This window comes from Plectrocnemia conspersa, unplaced genomic scaffold (assembly GCF_051122295.1).
Source record: "Plectrocnemia conspersa isolate PC_06_02 unplaced genomic scaffold, ASM5112229v1 ptg000011l, whole genome shotgun sequence".
NCBI lineage: Eukaryota > Metazoa > Arthropoda > Insecta > Trichoptera > Polycentropodidae > Plectrocnemia > Plectrocnemia conspersa.
The window spans coordinates 11907333-11929497 of record NW_028277175.1 but is presented as its reverse complement, the minus strand read 5'-3'; the positions used below and the strand labels follow the sequence as shown (position 1 = coordinate 11929497).

Sequence of the window (22165 nt, the reverse complement as noted above, 5' to 3'; positions counted from 1 at the left end):
CTTTTCATTAACAAAACTACTATTTATTATAATAAATAGATTAATTTAAAATGACTGAGAAATCGATCAAACATGTCTTAAACAATCGTTGTGATTGCTTAACCTTCTACTCAATCTGATACAGTATATACGCAAATTTATTTTATTTATTATTAACGGATTCTTATATTTCCATATTTCATATACATATTTCCACAGAAAATAATCCAACGGTGTTAAATCACACGATCTTGAAAGTTCTTCCACATTAATAGCATTTAATTGAGGAACGAAAAAGTGAATAATCATGGATCCATAGCTCTGTAACGTTCTAACCGGCATCATTTCTAAAAAAAATATGCACCACTGATTCCACCATCCCATAAAGCACACCAAACAGTGACTTTTTGTGGATGTAACGGTGATGTAAAAATCTTTGTGAATTATCTTCACTGCAAATGCGGCAATTTTTTCTGTTGACGTATCCATTCAATTAGAAATAAACCTCATCGCTGAACAAAATTTTGTGGTGAAAATGAGGATCAAGAGCAATCTCGCTTTCGGCTCATTCACCGAACGTACGACGCACACGATAGGCAACGGCTTCAATTCTTGCACGAACTGGATATTGTAAACTCGTAAACCAAGATTTTTCCGCAAAATCTTTCATAAAGTGGATTGACACAGCTCCAATAGCTGAGCACGATGGCGAAACGACTTGGGTCTTCCTCAAACTACGCTCCATAGCAAAAACAACTTCTTCGGTGCGCACTGTACGACGTCCCTGCGGTTACGTATTATCAATTAGAGTATACGTGATGCGAAAACAATCCATAGTTATTCGAATTACTTGCTCGGATATGTCTATGTAAGTTTCGCGGACTGAACCATGATTTTCGAAATAAATTTACACAATTTGCAAGCGTTATTCTGACGTAAGTCTATTTATGGTGAAATGGCAAACCAAACTGAGCACAAATCAACTGTCTGTCAAACTGAGTACAAATCAATTTGAAAAAAATCTGTAAATGCTACGTTGGGTAACTACTTAATCATTACTTGTAAATAATTTTGGCTAGTGTTCTACATACTCGTGATTGTATGGCACAATTTTCATTTAAAACGATTGTCTAAAGACATGTTTTTGTTGATATTCCCAAAAGATCTGCGACGACCCACTTTCGCCGCGTCGTAACGCCACCCCTACACGTCCGATACAACAAATTTGACAGCATTATTTATACGTCACACAAGAAAATGAGCGTATGCAAACGCAGGGTACATATTGTACGTACCACCACACGATAAACGAACACTTTGATGTTCCGCATATCTGACGCAGTTTATCAGGTCTCCCATGGTGGAAGCGGGACAAAAGTCCAAATATCGGATGCTGCGGGACAAGGAGGGCGACGATCCACATGCAGATGTGCGGGCCCGCAGAACAAATGGCCTGCCATCCGTCGCGACACATGCCATTGCACACACGCACGGCAAACCGCGGATATCGAGGAATCCCCCGAGGTATAGTTAGTCTATCTATCCGCCCTACAGCTACCAGAGTTTTACATATTTATCTCTAGATTTTCACTTTTGTTAATAAAAAGCGTGCTTCTGCTTGCCGTTCTTAGTAGTTTGATATATTTCCGTTGAGAGCCTTCAAAGGAACTTTTCTCAAACTTTTTATAATTGAAAAGACACGATTTGTGTTTAATTATGATTACCATTTATATTTTACAATTGCAAGATTTGTTCGTTGAATTATACTTAAAGTTAATTTTCTGATCTATTATCAATAAGCTACCCGCATAAAATTGTTATATTTTTGTCGCAAATGATCCTCTTTTTTGTATATAATTTTAATCCATATTTAAGTTTAAGAAATATTTGTTAAAAATCGCTGTGTATTTACATACATACATCGCATTATTGATGATCTCTGATCTAGACCGCAGGTAACCAATATACTATTCATATATGCGTCTTTACGATTTAAGAAAAATATGATGATTATGATATTTCTGAGTAGTATTCAATTATGAGTGACAAGGGGTCAATTATTATTGATCTCCGTCAACGTCTAGTGTGATCTGTTCTTCTTCATTAAATGTGGGTGAAGGTGCTATGATGTTCAATACGGAGGCGAAATGATTCGATTATCGAGCTCTATGTTATCGATATTGCAATGGAGTGTATGCGGGACATTAAAATGTAATATCTGTTTTAGTTGAATAAATAAACTATTACTATTCTATATTGAGTTACAAAATTTACAGCAACTCGTGATATTTTTATGTACTATGTTATTATTCATTTTATTGCGAAAAAATATTATTAAACTTGTCCTTTGACGCCTTTAAATATATGCTCAACTATACATAAATAAATAGCAGCTTACAACCCTTCAGTTGCAACTAATAATTGCTATTATAGTTTAACGCGTATCGACTACTCATTATTGATTAATTAATAAGTTTTATTTATAAACCATTATCTTGTATAAAAAAATTTGTAATGATGCATTTAATAATTTACCATTATTTTAATTATGTGCTTGAGATGGAGAATTAAATATCGAGGCATATACGTTTGTATGTGTAACGACTTATATATGAGGTCAAATGGGTGTGACTTTACAGCCAAATATATGCTATAAAAGCTAGTATTAGTATATTTTATTAATAAATATAAGCATACAATATATAGATGCTGCTAAACAGGTCTTGAAAATCTAAAAATCTGCGTTGGAATGTCGAGTTGTTTTATTGTCGACTGTAATTTTGGTGGAACAGCTGGGATTTGTCGTGATGTTTTCTTGTGATGCTTTTTGGACGACCCGCTGATAGTGTCAATGCAGTCTTTTTTATAATATAAGAACAGAATAGCGTAGTCTGTAACGTCTCAGACTAGTAACTCTGAAGATGCGGGTTCGAGTCTATTAAAAATAGTATATTTAAAGTTTTTCAGGTATTGCTCATGCAAATATTATATGTTTATATAAATATATCTTTAAAGACAATGAAAGTGCTGCAAATAGATAGTTCTTCAATCCAAATCCCAGTTATGAACATATTAAATGTATTATAATATAAAATTAAAAATGGAATATCCTAAGAATAATAACGCAATTTAAACTTATCATAAAACATATTCCATATGTAAATCAGAATAAGCGAGCAAAAATTTTTAAACGCATATCAGCGGTGCATAAAAATCATACATTAAATCGGGGCACATGTGTGTGACGCGTCAGTGTCCCGCGGGACTTTGCCAAAATAAAAATTGTGACACACAAGGGCTACCATGCTTTATTGTCTATTCGGGACAGCGCTTTCATCTCAATTGGTAATGAAATTTATGTACACAGAGATTGGGGCTTGATATATGTACTTATGTATTTATTTTGCTTCTGATTTAGTTCATTAAATAAAATGTAAAATAAAAATATGAAAAGAAAGTTAAATAGAATTTCTGTGAGTAAAATGTTAAAACATAAGTCGATGAATCGCGAACCGTTATTTACGAGCCACTCTGTACGGGTGTAGTAATTTTACCCGATTTTAAAAATGACACATACGAAGAAGAATCGTCGCTGAGGGCATAATTGATCGTTGTCCGGATTACGGCGGATGAATTATATAATAAAACGTGGGGTCGCCGAGAGATCGATGAGCGGTAAAACACTAGCGCAAACAGGTAGACAATCAAACGAGTAATACAGTATACAAATATTGGGCAGGTGTCAATATTAAAACAATGGCCCTGGCGCCCGGGCATTATGCAAATAGACCGGTCCTGTGATTTACGAGCCGATTGAGCCAAAAAGGAATATTTAACGCGGGCGATAATGGGAAAATTGCTGCATTTTCACTAGGCAGATCAATTAATTTTGTATAATTTGTATATCAAAGGACTAAATTTGATATATTAAACTAAAGTTTAATTTTAAATATATATATTGCTAGTGTATAATTGTAAATATGTGTCTGTTACAATGCGATACATTTTATTGAGACTTTTATTTAGCAGTGATGAACTCTCGTATTAAATAGATGACCTAGTAGCGAAAAATATTTTTATTATAGATATACTCTTTTTATTTGCATTTTTAAAATAAAGATGTAGTAGAAAATTGGATATTAAAGTTTACTCAGATACACCTACATAACAAACAGAAAATCAATCATGTAATAGCAATAAAATAGTTTAATCCATCATGCTAAGCAATGCGATATATTTTACTGTTATTTATCAATATTATAGTTTTAGGCATGAGTATTAGATAATTATTGACATTTTATTAGTAATTCAATTAATCTTACGTGTTACTCAACTGATTAAAAGCAGTAGTTTATAAGCATAATATTACAACTTTCCTACTAAATAGGTAATAGTATCTCGACATTTATATTTGCAGCTTAATTTGTTTTCTAATTTGTATTGCTTGTTTTGCATTATTGTCATTTCATTTTATTAATATAAATTATGTTTTAATTTTATTTTTGATTGAGAACAATCTCCATATGTTTATTTTATATATCTGTACAACGATAGTGTGCAATGTATTAATTATTTAATTAATTGTGTGCAATTTACTATATTTGCTTTCACGTATTTAAAATTAGTATTAATTAATCTAATGAAAATGTATTGTCAATTATAGTTTCGGATGCAGATTGTTAAAATAACGTTAAAAAGTCACAATGAACTATATTTTATTGTTAATGATTTATTTGTATAAATTGTAGATATATTTTATTTAATATTGGCTTTCTAACTTCACTCAATTCTGTATAATCGGCAGTTAAAATCGAATACGCATTTCAATATATCGTTTTAACCGCCATAAACCGACACGACGGTCCATAGAGAAGTCTCCAGTCGCATAATCCCGCGTTTATCGTTTCCTAAATCGAGTTTTTCACTCTGCATCCTTTTCCAAAAGGATCTTTCCGTACCCTCTTTCGAGAATTTAACAAAATTTCGTACATCATCACGCCTCTCCTCTTCGATGTATTTGTAGTACGTCGGCCCCTGTCGTCACCGCTTATCTGAAATTAATCTCTGTCGTAAAAAGTGTTTGGGGTTGCGGGATGCGCTTTTGTGTCTCAGCATCCCATAGTCGTTTTAATTGAATGTACAGGGCCCTGTGCCTGAAAGGTGACTTAGTTTTTTTATTAAGCAAGCAAATTAATCATGATGCTGATATAATTATATTTACATATTATGTAACATGTAAAGATAATTAATTATAGCATGTAAATATTTTGCTACATGTGTCATATGCGAACATTTAGTAAATAATATAACACATATTTTTTATTAAATAATGTACACCTTCATGGGTTCTTCAAGGGTCCAATCTGGGCCCTCTGCTTTTCATCTTACTTATTACGGTCGTTACAAATTCATGTTTTTTTCTATATACAGGTGATTTCATACTATTTAGATGCGTTCGAGTCCTTCTCTCTACATAGTGATTTCGATTCTCTATGGAAATGGACTTCCTTCAACCGAAAGTGCCATACTATGACATTTCTTTATCAGATTATTTTTATATTGTATTGTTTTTTTTACAATCGCGATACATTGGAATAAGAAAAAAAAAATAAAAATAAATGAGAAAACTATGAAGCGAGCGGTCTTTGAAGGATCATGGAGATCGCATTGAAGATACGAATCAAGCAATCAACCACGATGAAGCATTTGCATCACATTAAGATGGTTTTAAATTACTGCATTTAAGTTCCTGACAATTGCCAGCTGCAAATTTAATGAAGCGTATTTCAACATGCTTCTTTGATTTCAAGACAAAACTACAGACATTGCATTACTTGATAGTTTATTACTAAGCCTCGGATTGTAGATGCTTTATCTCGGATCGTGGATGTGTTTTTGTGATAATGGTACATAAACTAAAATGAAGCGAATGTGAAACTTTAGCACCAAAAAGCATCCACAATTCCAGAGCTATTTACGACGGTGTTCCATATAATAATCCTAATATACACGTTTCGTGTTTATGAACTAATATAAACATTTATTAAAAGTTTTGTAACGATGACGTTTGTTTGCTACTTTTATTTTATTGTGTTTTAGTGTTAACTGGATCAATAAAAATATATAATAAATACAAGATAATATTGATGAGAATTTTAAAATAGTCAATAGAATATTACTACTGATATTTTGCATCCTTTGTGTGTGTTTGTACCTAAAATTCTATGAATACATACAAAATTTCTTGCCAAACTATCGCCCGCGTCCCCATTTCGGTAGATAGCGTCCCCGGGAAAAGTTCGTCCATACGTGCTCCCTCATTTCCCGATTGTCTCACGATTTTCTTCGCGGCAAAGAAAACCGAGGTCGATTCTTGGGGGCTCGAGTTCAGTCTCCGTGTTTGCACAGGGACTTGTACGGGGACAAAGAGTAAAGGGGAAAGGAGCAGATTGTATCCGCCCTGATGCACACCCTTCGCTCGTTTGCTCGTCCCTTTTCCCTTCTCCCTTTAAAGCCTCCATTTGTCGAATGTCGAATCGCTTTCGGGCTCAAATGTGATTGTGCGACGTGAATTACAAAATAAAGGTTTTTCCTTCGCTGATTGTCTGCGCCATGCTAAAGATCCTTTGCATATTTTCTACAATTTAAACACAGAGGCCCTGACAAATTCTGCGAAAGCCGAATAATACCCCGCTGAGGAATTTGGTTTCCTAATGAGGGTCCCTGTATTGAAATTATATTTAAATTGGCGCCAATTGTTCGTTTTGGGATTCATGAAATTTGCCGACCGTCTGTTTGTTCGTCATGTTACAATTTTATGGGTGGGCGATTTTCAACGATAGGCGATATGGCAAATTTCCATGAGGGGTAGGGTTTTCAAGAATTGAAGACGTTGCACAAACAACGACGAAAAATACATTTTGAGAAAAGTTTTGGATTTAATACTAATATATATGGAACAACATTTAAAAAAATAGTCGACAATAGTAATTTTTATAATATCATATATTATATATAAATTACTAATAAAGTTCATTTTCACTGGCAAAATAATAAATGTAAAATATATGTTTTGAAAAAAAATACATAACAGATATCTGGCATTAAAAATACTTATTAAAAAAAACTATATATAAAACCATATTATTTGTAAATTATTTTATATTAGATCGGAATAACTTGTTTTTCGTTTACAAAAAAAAAATATTTTATTAAAAATGTATATTTTCATGAATGTCTATTCTTAATATGAACTCTTTTTTAAAATCAAAATTAAGAATATGTCCTTCAAATATTAAAAAAAAATGTATTGTTTAAAATAAAGGAGTTTATATATGTTATATGTTTTTTTGCAAAGATATAATGATTCTAGTCATATCGAATAAAATGGTGGCAGTTTTATTGCTAAAATAAAATGGCTAAGCATTCACGCAATATAAAAGCTACTTTTGAAAATCATGTAAGAATATATTGTCACCAGTAGATATGTATTTCTAATTAGAATTTAATTGATAGGCGCTAGTGAAATTATATGCTACTCTAAAATGTCTATAAAACTGAAATAGGCAGTTACGAAACGTATATTTAAACCCATACCTAACATAAACTAACTAACCAAACTTTACTTGACCTAATGAAAGTTCTAAAACTAACTATTGTTTTTGAACTTTTAATATGTTTATTTATTTATGATAGGTTTGAATCTAGTTTAATTTATTTTTAATATTAGAGATTTAACGTCACAATACTGTTAATCTTTGATCATGTGGAACTAAGCGAAATTTTAAATTAATTGTTTGATATATTTTAACGGGCTGAGTTAGTGAAATTATATTTGTACTAGTGAAGTGGTAACGCAAATTCACTATAGCATATTTAAAATAATATATTTTTTTTATATTCTTGTTACTTTTTATTGTTAACATATAAATATGTACATACATATGTATGAATGTGTATTTTTTATTCATACTGTATTTCTCGATTATTTATAACACTACGAATTTATTCGAATATTTTATAACGAATATTTGGAAACTCTAGTCAGTACGCCAAAATAAGTTGAGTGCTAAGTGCCAATTTTGAACCAATCAGTACTACAAATTTTAATTTTAAGACCGAATGTTACAATATTTTGCTATGTTGACAAATCAAAGTGGTAGATATTAAGTAACGTATTATATGTAAGTTGTACAGTTAATTTTGCTGTCCACTTTTAAAAATCTCCTTATTTATCTGCCGCACTCTGTATTTTATAAACGCGTTGAAGATATCATACAAAAGAATTGAATTGGCAAACCTTTGGTTAAGCACCGTGCGTATGTATAATATCATTAATCCTAATTAATTAACGTCATCTTATCAAATTATTACCCCCCGAGTTCAATTATAACTATCAAAGTCGCTCGTTTATCAAATTTAATTTTCGACCCACCCCGTGACATTTCCTACCGAGTTTAAAAATACTTCCCAATTAGGGTAAAACAACGCGACCGAGACAAACTTAACCAGAACTCAAATCGCGGTGAATAAATTACAAACAACGAAAATGCATTAGAAGTATGCGACGATACACAGTAAGGGTTGCGTTTCCCTTTCGCGTGACGTCAAACGCATCTCATTCAAATTCCGGACAGTTGCACGGTGTTAACCAGTTGTCATATTCAAAGATTCATTTGCATATTTGTTTTTTGTTAACTGGCGAAATCGTATCGCGCATTTTTAACTCCCCCCACGAGACGGTTGCAGTCATAAATCACGTCAAATGCATACCAGCCAGACAAATTGATATATGAGTGATTTTCCATATTTCATGCAAATAATATTAATTAAAAAATATGATATATAATAACAGTAATCTTATACTTCTTGCGTTATTTACAAAAGCAATTAACCAACTGACCGAATTATCCGGTTTATATTTAATTGGGTTTGACTATGAGATACGTTACGTAACGGATACGATGTAATCCTACGCGGAATGGGTTATAAAGGCATTTTTTGTTGCTGTTTATATTGTACATATTGGTGTATTTATGCGAATAAGCTGGTAAATTTTTGACCGAATAAACAAACCTTAACCCAAAACTTTGACGGGCTAACGTTTAAAATAAACATGAGGAATCAAGCCATTTTTACATTGATAAAAAACATAGTTAATGCGATCAAAAATTTAAGCTTAAAACAATCAATGTTTGAAGTGTTGATAGCTAGCTATAGTTATGTAGAAATATTAGGTCTAGAAATTTATAATATGACAAAGAAAACACGATTATATAGTATATAAATATTATGAGTAGATATTTTTAGTGCCTAATTAAAATATTTCGTATAAAATATGATTTAAGAAAATAAGTCGCAACGGTGGCTAATTTTTATATTTATTTATAGCATTGATTGGGTTAACTTGTACCTATTATATAAAAAATATATTAAGAGCCATTTTTGTCATGAGGTCCGGACTCACTGTTTTCCCCTGCCCTGATTATATGCCATTGCTAAGACATGCAAACTCTTTTGTTTGATCAGGGCAACCTGCTTCTATCACCGCGCCTTTGCTAATAAAATATATGTATCTATATGATATAAATATTATAGGAATAAAAAAACACATTCTTAGATAAATATTCCTTAATAATATATTTTAAAACAACTTTAGAAATAAATTCTTATATTTCTGCTACGTTCCGTTTATTTAATGACTATTTTCGAACCATCTCGGACCAAAACCCACCCTCTCATATATACATATATATATACGTTTCTCACACTCAGGAAGTGGTTGCCAGCGGTAAGCACATTATTCCCGCTTCCCCCGGTTTTACGACGGGTCCGTATTAAAAATATAACTTCATCATCCATCCACCCCCAAAATTGAAGTTTCAATCATCCCTAAAATGGCGGCCGAACCAACCCTTGAAACCGTTCATCCGTTGAAAACGTCTTATTTGCACGGCAGAGCCTCGTGAATATTCAAACAAATTGTCTGATTATATTTACCGATATTATTAAAATAATTTATGCTAACAAGAATTGTATACATATACATCTACAATATTTGTGTGAATAATTTTAATCGAAACTGTCGCTTAATATATTTTTTAAATAATCCAAAGCGTCGAAAATAAATTCTATGAAGACAAAATTGCGATTTGATCATTAGTGAGATACTTGAGCTTTTCTTAAAAAAATGTATATTTATAATGAGCGTGATATGATTACTTCCACGGATAAAAAGCTTCTCTCTAGTGATGAGTAGAATGAGTTGGTACAAGGGGGCGCTCATTTGATTCAAGAATGGATAGCTGATTAAGCAGCCAGCCCCTTCTAGTAACCCTTAAGAAAATCTGGTTTTTGAAAAGATAAAAACAAGAGTACTGCTACATATTTTATTGATTAATATATAAATAATATTTGTAGCCGATTGAGTTAATTATCTGTATTTTGAGTCGATAAGGTCAATATTAAAAGCGAAAGCTGTGAGTAAGCGTTTTAATTTTATTTTACGCAACTTGTATTTGAGTTGCAGATTTACGTTTCGAGCGCTTTCTCTCTCTCTCTCCCACTCTTTTGGTTAAAATAAACACAATTGAACAGTGGAAATCTTATAGGGTCTAAGCGCAATTAATTTATAGCAGAAATAATAAAATATATGAAGCGCTTTTTAAATATTTATTATTTAATTTTGTAAGCTTTAAAACAAGTTTATTGTATGCAATGTCTCTTACTTGTCAAAAAAAAATACAGATCACTAACAATGGCATTAGGAAAATGCATGATTATTTTAAACGCTTAGTATGATAAAATAGCAGATTTGCTAGCCAAATAAAATATCTCTCCTATTTCACTAGTCTTGTGTATCTACTTTTTGAATATACGTTGTAGTGAGCAATCTACCAACTTACTACACACCAGCACACTACCCCGCACATTTAATTCTGACTTCTAACGAAGTTTCTTTTGAAGCACACAACATACACACATGTGTATAATACTCCGAAAACCAATCTAAATTAAACACTTTCGCCTATACGCCGCCCCATTGTGAGATTACCGAGCATCCCCGCGATACGATCTAGGATCCATTTTGCCGAGTTCATTCTTGGCCGGCCAAAAGCGTTTGTTATCTGACGCAAAATCCAAAACGGTAGACCGCGTAATCAACGCAACGGCGTGGAATTCTAAGGTCGCGGCGATTATCCATTCATTCGGCCAGAATAAGCATTGAGCGAGCGTCCGACGATAAGGCAATATCCCATTCGCTCCCTAAATTACGATTCGACTTTTATCGCGCCGATCGTATCGGGTTCCTAACGAAGTGCCGACCGCACCTTTTAATGAATCCCCGGCAACAATAGACTAGTGTAGAGAGCGCCTTACATTGTATTATAAAGCAGTGGGGTACTCCACAATTAAAACGGCAAATCCGATCTGAATGCGACGAAGAATATACTACCTTTTGGATTTATCGGCAATGTGTGCGTTTCGATTAATTGAACCCGTTAATTCGGTACCATATTACAGATGAATCGGAATTGATGAATGAAGTAATTAAGTAAGATGTATGAGATAAAGGTTGCGCCATTGCGGCACTATTTAGTCGATACAAAGGTTATATTACAAGGGATATTCGGAAAGTAAAGATATAAAAGTACAAAAAATTAAGATATTTTTTTTTGCTAAATTGGTGACACTGTAGTTTTGGCTGAAATAATTTAATACGCTTCTATTGCAGCAACCAAGTGCTTAAGGTGATTTTTTAATAGCCGTGCAAATTTTTAATCTCGTATGCATAAGGAGAATCTGATACTGAAATTCATCGCTTATATGTTTTTATGATGATGAGTAGAATGCCATCTGTTGGTAGACCCAATAAAAATTAAATAAAGCAAATGTTTAACTCTCGATAAATAATATTAAAATATTATTTATTTATTAATTTATTTAGATTAATTAATATCTAATTTTTACATCAAACAAATTTGAACTACAGATATATATAATATATAACAAAAACAGAAAAAAAGTCTTAATATTTTAATTTATTTCTTAATGCACGAAGGTTTTTTTATTCCATTTAGAAAACCCGTATTAGTTTTATTTTTGCAAATTGTTTTAAGAATGTTATTATACAATTTAACACTTTCGTACATAATTTCCCTAGCCGTAAAATCCTCTATTTCTAGTATTAAATTTATGTACATCTTAATATATAATATTGTTGCACAATTAGTAAAATGTGAAAATATAATACTAATGTAATTTTTTTGTGTTTATACTTTGTATAAACGATGTATACACGTAAACAAAAGAGTATATTTAATTATAATTATAATAAAAATAAAAATTTAATTTTTGAGCCGTCGGTAATGCATTCGGTTGTTTCGACCAATGAAAAATAAGCATTTAAATATAAAACAAAATGGCTGACATCAACGTGACAACAGTTTCAAATAATTGTTATTTATAAACAAAATTTTCATTAATTCGTCATGTGTGTTGTTCGATTAGACTGAATATAAATAATCAGATTGCAAATTAACTAGTTGTGTTATAACTATAAAAATTAAATATATACATAATATGTGTTGAGGATTATCAAAATACATTGATTAAACTAAATAAACAATCTTCATAATGATATCTTCAAATTTTGAATTCTTGTCAACGGACTCCGAGGCCGAAAAGTGAGTTTTTCCTTTTATAATACATAAACATTATCATTGCTTCCGATTAAATGAACATATACGTTAGATTTGACTAAACCAGGTACAAATTAAACGTGAACATGTAATATATATTTATTACTTATGAAGATTGAGGTTAATGTCGATTAAACCGTATAAATGCGAATAAAACGTATTTTTTTCTATTGATATTTTACGACTATTGTGATGCGGTCGGTCGATCTGAAGAAACTTGGTTACAGCAAAATAAATTAAAACCATTGTTGCAGCGAAAAAAATCATGTTCCGAGTGACGACTCGCGATATACATTTGTGTAGTTTCTTGGATGTTATCTAATAGACGACATTTTACAATAATTATAAATATGTGACTGCATACCTGGAATAATCGAAGACCAAAATATCTAAAAGTGGTATGTTTTTAATTCCGATGTGGCAAAGTATGTATGTATACGTCATGGTTTTCAATCAATTTTTGTTCTGTGCCATCATTCCTCTTTAGGAGCCATACTTTCGTATCTGCGTAATAATTATTAAATAATAATGTTTTTATTGTCTAATCATTTTAATCGTCATTACGCTCTGGCACATAAAATACTAATTTTACCGCCTATATCTCTTGAATTTTAATTCTTTGTAAATTTTTAACAATTTACATACATTTTGTATACCTATTTCCCAAAATATTCATTACTTGATTTTCTCCAAGTATTTTTGCGCTCTTATGACGTGCTCTCTTTTGTCAAACGCTCATATGACTGTCTGCGCATTTGACGCATGCTATTTTGTTATAGCGCTCTTATGACACAGCGCTTATAAGGTAGCGCTCTTTTGACTCACGCCCATTTGTCCGCGCTCATTTGTGACGTTGACACATCAAACTTATGTAGTATGTAACCAAAAAACTTTCTTATTACTAAAATTTAAATTTAAGATAAAATTGTGTTATTTCTATTGTTTTGAAAGCTGTCTTATTATGAAAAACATAAGAAATTAGGCTATTAAAAACTCTGCTAGCATAATATTTTTTTAAATAGATACTAAAATAAAGTTTTCAACGTGTATTTTTGCCATCTTCACTTTATTCCGATTAATATAAGACTCGTATATAATATATTGAGGCTATATTTAAACGGGTCAATATGTATTTTTGAAACCGATTTACAATTACCATTTTTTGCGTTTCACACATTTATATCTAACCAAATTAAAAATAACCTTAGTTTTATTTTGTTACAGGTGAGTACGTTATGCGTACGAAAACGATAACGTAGATCAGCGACGTATGCAGATTGAAGCGTATCAAAACGACGTTAATGGGTATTTACATAATTTAATATTAATTTACAATTTTCTTTTTTATCTGTATGTTAACCATTTTAAATTCGCAATATATTTAATGAATCGGTAGCAAACATTTCACATTAATATATTGTAAATACGTTATAAATCATTTTTTTTTTAAATTTAATTATAAATCAGCAAAAGTGCGTTCTCTTCCCTCCACCCCCATACTTCGATACAAGCATATGTACATATATTGAGTAGAGGAGAAGGTTTTGATGTGGGTTGCAAAAACAATAAATTTATAAGAATTTTTAATTTATTAATTTTATGTAAATTGTTACTTTTTTGAATTGTTTATTTTTAAAGATTTTTAATTTGTTTATTTTAAGCCATAAATTTTCTTTTTCTATTTAATGCCTGCACTACACTCTGTTAGCCAAAGACGGAGAATATAGTGGGTTACTTCGGCCGAGTTCGGTTCTGCCCGCTCTAAAATCTCTCGGAAGTTGTCCTAGGTTACCTAGAACGTTAGTGGGGTTAATTCAGTCGATTTGGCCAGCTTCGAGCGCATCCGAACATTGTCGGCAAAAGGACCGAAGTCGCTGCTCTTTTGAGCGCAAACGGTGAGGTACTTCCCTTTTCGTTCTCTCGCGTGTTTAGTGACGAGAGTGAGAGATATTGATATGGTGTTTCGCAAACTGAGATAGAACGAGTAACTCGCTTCAATTACAGTATGCACGTAGGCGTCCTATGGTTAACGCGTATGTCGAGCGCTGCATCGTGGTCACGCGGTCAAGTTATAATACCACATGCTTATCGGGGACTTCAACAGACTCTTACTGACATCTTTGAATATTTTAGGGCACCAAATGGAATTAATTATATTTTTGATAATATATTCTTCTATATAAAATTAAATAATTAAAAAATAATTAGTGGTACTTGCTTTTGGGAAAAAAAATCGTTTCGAATATCCATATCTATTTTTCTAGATCGGTTTATATAAATGTTACACCATAACGAATTCTTATTTAGAATCGATGGCGACAAATTCTAGGATAGTCACAGATGTAGTGTTCGTATTCTGAAGTATCATTTTTATGCTTAATGGCATTTTGCAAAGCCGAAAAATATTTTGCGTAAATTGAATATTTACGGCCGAAAAGTTTTCACTGATATTGTATTGGTGAGTGCCCACACAAACTTTATGATTATCAGTAGCATAATTTTAATAATATGACAATTTAAAAATTGCGATTATTTGGCACATTTTTCGATCGCGCGCAAATATGCCAGCTGTACATGACAGCAGCCGCCATGCGGACGTCATTCACGCCCGCCGTCTGGACGGCATATTAAATTTGTGACAGTGTGGCCGCTACTCGGAAGTCGGCGACCTCGGCCGACTTCAGTTGAACTTTAGTTCGAACAACTTCGAGAGAGTGTAGTGCACGCATAAGGCTATTGTAAATTATAGCAATTACCTTATTTAGCCTTCGAAAAACTATATGTACATATGAATAAGTCTTCTAACGGTATATTCTTCTTTGAATAAACATTGATAACCAATCGATTAAAAGTAATATTAAAAAATAAAAATGCCATTATTTGGTCACATTTACGTTTAATTTAAATTAATTTACCTATAAACAACTTCATTAAAAATAAAATTAAAACCTAATATTTAGCGCGCACTGTTACTGCCATGTGTGTTGGGGCATTTGATATTAGTTTTTTAATGAATTCTCTGGGTATTTTTACCTATTCTTCTTTTAGTGCTCTCCACAGATCTTCCCTATTTTTTGGGCGTCTTTTTGTTTTTTTTTTGTTAAAATATTCCGAATGAAGAGCAATTAAAATTGTAACTATGGGCCGGCCAATCGAACATATCAAGGACCCCAGCCTTAATATTTTCATGTAGCTATCTGCCTTCAGTCTCGCATGAATTTTGTCCAAGGGTCCAACCCATTCGCTGGAAAACACCCCCAAACCATTATAGAACATCTCCCGTGCTCAATTGTTTCAGCCAAACACTGGTCTTTATATTGTTCTTCGTGGCATTTGCGAACGAATTGGAGACGATTAGTTCCGATAATTTTGAACTTGGACTCATCTGTCCAGAGAACCATTTTCCACTCCTTTGTGGTTCAAGCTCTAGTGCTTGAACAAAAATCGTCTCTGACGATTTTCGAAGGCCACACGCCCTCAAAGATTATTTTTCAGTAGGACTCTTTGAATCATCAACAGGATTACCGAAACGCCGCATTTTTTTTAAATATGCACGGAGGTAATCAAAATATATTTCAAAACAGCCATCTTGCGTCATGCAAATACTCAAAGACAATAGGGGTATTGAATACAAAATCATTTTTTAGGTAAAAACGAAAACCGAATTTTGTGACAATTGAACTAATGCCGACTCTATTAATTGTTTTTCAACCTATGAACGTTGTAGAAAGTTCAAATAAAATTGTATGACTCCTCCAATGAATGAACAATCCTGACAAAAAAAGGGATGAGCGCGCTAGTAAATTTCAAAAATACGACTCGGCGCGTATTTTCGACTTATTCATAGCAGTGAATGTATGATTTTAAATTTTAACGAATAGTTGAATAATTCAGTCAATGATATTAATTTGCTCAACAGCTTTTAAAATTGCTCATTAAAATAATAATTTAATAATCAACAGGTTGTTAAATTAAAAAAAATAGTTTTAAAGAAATTATTTTATAGCTTGCTTCATTAGAAAAATAAAGCTGTGAATAGAACACTTTTCGCGGTAAATTTATTAATTATATAATATAAAAGTGAAGATCTTAACTATATTTTAATTTAATAAATTTCATTTTATGTTACTTTCTTTATAATTGTATACTAAATTATTAAATACTTATATCCGAATTATCACAATGAACTCGTTAACTAGAGCAAAAATTTTACTTTAAACGTTTTACCCGCACACAGCGTAAAATCCCAATTAAATAGTTTGGCAAAATTAAAACGAAACGACTAATTAAACCTATTTTACGACAAACATTCGCTCTTACGAATCAAAAGTTTCAATCATATTTGCTTTGGTTCAAAAGTCAATTTTGTTACTCGCTTTCATAGTTGAAAACTGCTCGTTTAATTCGATTACTCACAGTTTTATAGGTAATAATTTATGAAATGCTGATCCCATAAACTTTGCTATGTCCGTAAATTAAATTTATTGTAAAACTGTACTTTGCGTGAATATGAATGTTAATATTAAGAGGAAATTTAGATATTTATTATAGAGGTTTAAAATCTACAGCTATTTTTAAAATATCCTAATAATTTAAATATGTTCTTTGATATATTATTAATAGCCGTATCTCATTGAGATTATTTATCTTTATTTATTGCTGCGTAAAACTTTTCTCGTTCACATCGTTACAATATTCATCAATAGTAGGTACCTATCCTTAAACTTTCTGCTTGATATTTGTAATTTGTAGTAATAGTTGACCAGCGGTCTCTTTGATGTTGTATGCATCCGGAATCTAAATAAGGTCCATTCAGAATTAAATATTCAGATCATCTGAACCCGTTGTCGGAAAAGGGGGGCGTAATTTGTCGTTTTGTTTGTGTTCACGGGGAAGAAAATTGCTCGAAACGGACTAGATTCCATGACTTGATTAATAATACACGATTTTAGTTAATAATAATTTAACGCCGACATCTAGGCGCAAAAGGGAATTTTTAGAGTCCCAAATGTAATTTTAATGCAATTACTCCTCAGGTGAAATATACGTAAGCTTATTGCGTTGATAAAATATATTTTTGTGCAAAAAGGAAATTTTAATGAGGTTGCTGCGATATTATCCTTACAGCCCATCCCACAAGTATATAACCGTGTTAGTATTATCACGAAGAAAATCTTACTGAATATTTTATATATATATTTTTTTTAATTTGATATAACATGGTGCTGTGTCTATGTATCAATACATTTTCAGCACTACATATTTTACATATTGTAAACATCAATACTAATGTTATGTAAAAATTTTGTTACTTCGCAATTGACATTGAAAGCATTTGTTACGCTTCATAAAAAACATATTTTATCTGGGAGCTTAACAAATATATTTTTAGCATTTGAAACTAGAGTGAAGCAATTTTGGATCATTAAGTGTAAATATTGATATGTGGCTTTAAATTAATTATGTTTTTTGGTATTTTATTTGTTTTTTAAGTCTTTATTCAAAACTTTATTTTCCACAAAACGTTCTCCATAATATACGTTTTTAATTCAATAATCTAATTTGAAACAATCTGAACTTAAAAGGCTTCTCTGATTTACTATTATTATTGGTTTATTTTATTTATTATTTATTTAGCTTCATAGCTAATCTTTACATCTAACAAATTTAGTAAACACATATAAAAATATATAAAAAACACATAACAGAAATAAAAAATAAAAATATACAATAATAAAGTCTTAATATTATAATTTATTTCTATATGTACGAAGGTGTTTTTTTATTCCATTTATGAAACCCGTTATATTTTTGCTGTTTTGGATTTCTCTTGGAAGACTATTATATAAATCAAAACCTCCGTACATAATTCCCCTAGCCGTACTCGTTTTCTTATACTTAATTATCTTTAAATTTTCTCTATTTCTAGTATTATATTTATGTACATCTTTATTTCTTATTAAATACTTATTAAAATATTCTGGTAACATATTATTTTCTAACTTATATATAAATACTAAAGCATTCATACTCAATATTTCTTGAACATTCAACCATTCTAATCTATCAATCATACTTTTACAATTAGTTAATCTATTTTTATTTAAGATTACTCTCATTGCCCTATTTTGTAATTTTTGCAACATTTGTTTATCTAATTTATTTAACATATTTAATAGTGTTGCAAAATAATTAAAATGGGGCAATATTATACTATTGTAAATTTTTTTTTTGTATTTATACTTAATATATTTCTTAATCTAAATAATAAACCTATTTTTCTACTATTTTTTTTTAATATGTAATTACAATGTTCTTTAAAATTTAATTTTGTATCAACAATTACTCCTAAATATTTTATATTATCCACTATTTCTATACTAGAGTTATTTATTACTATTTTGGTAGTATTATCTAACACATTTTTATAATTAATAAACATACATTTAGTTTTATTCTCATTTAATTTAAGTACATTATTCTTTAACCATATTTCTAATATACTTAATTCATTATTTAAATTATTTACAATTTCTTTAATGTTATCGCCTATGCAATACATTAATGTGTCATCCGCAAATAGATGAATTTTACATTTTTTCACGTTATTAACTATATCATTAATATACAAAACAAATAACAATGGTCCCAATTTAGACCCTTGTGGTACTCCATAAGACACTAATTTCTCTTCAGAATATACATTATTTATTTTAACTTTTTGTTTTCTTTTATATAAGTAATTATTAAACCATCTTAAAAGTATCACTTATACCTATACTCTCCAATTATCAAATAATTATTTTTCTGTGTATACCAATACTGTATGAAGTTGTGTTAGTTGTAGGTATATATAAATAAAATATGCTTTTTATTTATGTAGTGTAAAATATAGATTGTTTTCGTGCACTTTTTTCAATCTTCATTATTATCTGGACGCACAAGAAAACTCGTTTCGAACTTAATGAGCGTTTATTTTCCGCCTCGTATCGAATCTCGTTAAATATTCATGACGTAGTAGTCGGATGCTGCCGGCGCCCGATGATCGCTAATTGGTATGATGAATAATATTATATTTACTTCTATCCGCATAAATAATATATTATTACGCCAGGTGCGTTACAGTGTATACGTATTAAAATTCAGTTTAGTTTTTATTTGAGCGATTGTCGTAGTCACGTGGCTAAAGCTCGTGTGACCTCACCGGTACTACGAGAAAAGCTCGTTTCCCATTTGAGCGAAAATGGCACACGGGGGCGTCGCTACACGGGAACTAAACACTTGCACGTATACTTGCGAACTTTCATCATCATCTACGACAACTTGGACCGAAAGTTTCAAGTGAGACGTTAGCGAAATCGCAGCCGTTAATGGACGCAATGAAAGGTGCTCAAGACATAAGGAACATTTATGAGAATTAATCGTTAAATTTAAATGAGATATTATTCTATGGATCGTAATGAATAAAATATCGTGTTCCATTTGAGGTACTATGTAAAATACATTTGAAACGAGTCTGCAAAGCGAAGCTACTCACTGTTTTCCGTGTAAACATTAGCGTCCTGTAATATGGTAAGCAGGGACTAATACAAGCTAGGAAATACGGTAAAGTAAGGATAAGAAAAAAGTTCTCGATATACGCCCAGGGACAGTTAAAAACATATGCTAACAACTTATGCTTCTCTTTCATAAGAAAAATCTCTATAAACTATGAGCCTGGTTTGAGACTTATATATGAATTTTTTTTAATAATACATTTTCTAATCAAGGTATCTATAAATTCATTAAAATTATTCGATACACCGATAACGAACGGTGTAAATAGCCGAGTCCACCAATATCAAGATCGAAGCAAAAGCATTTTTAATCAATTGTCCGTCCATAAATCGCCTTAATCTCGACCGGCCATCAGATGTCCGATCTGATCTGTAGAGTAAAAAACTTTGAGATCTCCCGTGTGTCACATCGATCCGAACCGAACCGAGTCTGCCGCGCTTCCGCCGATGCGCCTTCCCGATGTGATTAAGAAGATAGGATCTCGCGGCGGGACAATGGGCACATTGGTCCATGGAATTCCAGTCACGGACCATTCTTAGTCTCGGCCTTTTCACGGATTTCTTCCGAAGATCACCGTCGCAGGCGTGACCTTAGTCCAGCACGAGTGACGCCTTTCATACGTCCGCAAGGAAGTCACGACCGGGGCTCGTCATTGTGGACGGGACACAATGAGCTTCATGGTTCCCCCATTAACGGTGACAATGCGAGACATGAGACGTTATTGTGTGCGGCTGTACTTCTGTTGTGTGCTATGGTATATCCAGAGTAGATATCTATAGCATCGAGTATCGTTTATATCGTCGCTTATAGATATGCAGTATCGCACTATTGAAATTCCAAAACTAAAAGTCATTTTTTTAAATACGAATCGAAAAAAAAATAATTTTACAACCGTTATTATTTCCTCAAATTATTGTCATATTTATAAAAAAATATCCACTAATTAATTAATTAAGTATTTCTTTAAAGCGAAAGTTTTAAAAATATAAAAAAAAACTTATTAATATGCAAAAAAATTCTATAGTGTCAATTTAAACCAATGTACTTAATAATCCGAATATCCCTTTAACTTTTCGAAGAGCTTATACTTAATTATCTCGAATTGAATTATCCAATCGTGGAATAATAAACGAAGAACGGTTCATTAAGTCGTCTGCTCGGGCACTTATTTAATTTCCTTCAGGGTGGACGCACATAACAAACCTACATAAATTATACTAATTGAATAAAATTTGCATTGTGAAACGTCGCATCATATTCCTATCCATTGATTCCAAGCCTAGACCTCGGGAGGCGGTCCAGTAATTCTAAGTTCCCTAGCATTGTGTCAGGCGTAAGGTCGCTGTATAATGGCTACATAATGCCCCTAAACATACATTATCGATCTTTTTTTTTCACCTTCGTTTAACGATTCGGTCCTGCGTTACCTTTGTATTCTAGTCAGGGTACCACGGGACCACCCGGCGAGACCCCATAGACGAGTTTCCTTTCATTTTGTACCACACCAATACTTAACAACTGTTGGCGGTGCGTTATGCCATGTTATTAAATATTAATATATTTTTTATACACACGTGGATAAATATAATATATTCAGGTTTACCTTCATGACTTATATAATACTCGTATACGTTCATGTTAAATATTTAACATTGATTTGTACGATATTGTTATATGAACGGTGACGCTCATTATTAACCCCATGTGGTTCGCATTTGAATTAACCCTAATTTCATATATATTAATGATGTAATATAATATTATTCATTTTAAATGTAGATTAATTTAAGCCAGTTGTATAAAAATATATATTATCAAAAGTGCAGTATATTTCGAGAAATGTGAGTTATTTTTGAATTTGTTTGTATATCTCTTGATTTATTTTGCTGAAAATAAATATATCCTTTGATTTAAGCCATATTTATGAT

General features: G+C 31.7%; 1 protein-coding gene across 14 annotated transcripts in view; it reads left to right on the top strand.

Annotated features, from left to right (window-relative positions):
* Ten-m (teneurin transmembrane protein Ten-m) overlaps positions 1–22165 on the top strand; it is a 460112-nt gene that overhangs the window by 210438 nt on the left and 227509 nt on the right. For 5 of the 14 annotated variants that reach the window (XM_088198139.1, XM_088198145.1, XM_088198138.1 and 2 more), the window contains one exon: positions 13905–13985. The exons of the other annotated variants lie outside the window; for them this stretch is intronic. In XM_088198139.1, the coding sequence (XP_088054265.1) occupies positions 13982–13985 (4 nt within the window). In that variant the 5' untranslated portion in view covers positions 13905–13981. The remainder of the gene's footprint in view (positions 1–13904; positions 13986–22165) is intronic. 14 annotated transcript variants of the gene reach the window in all.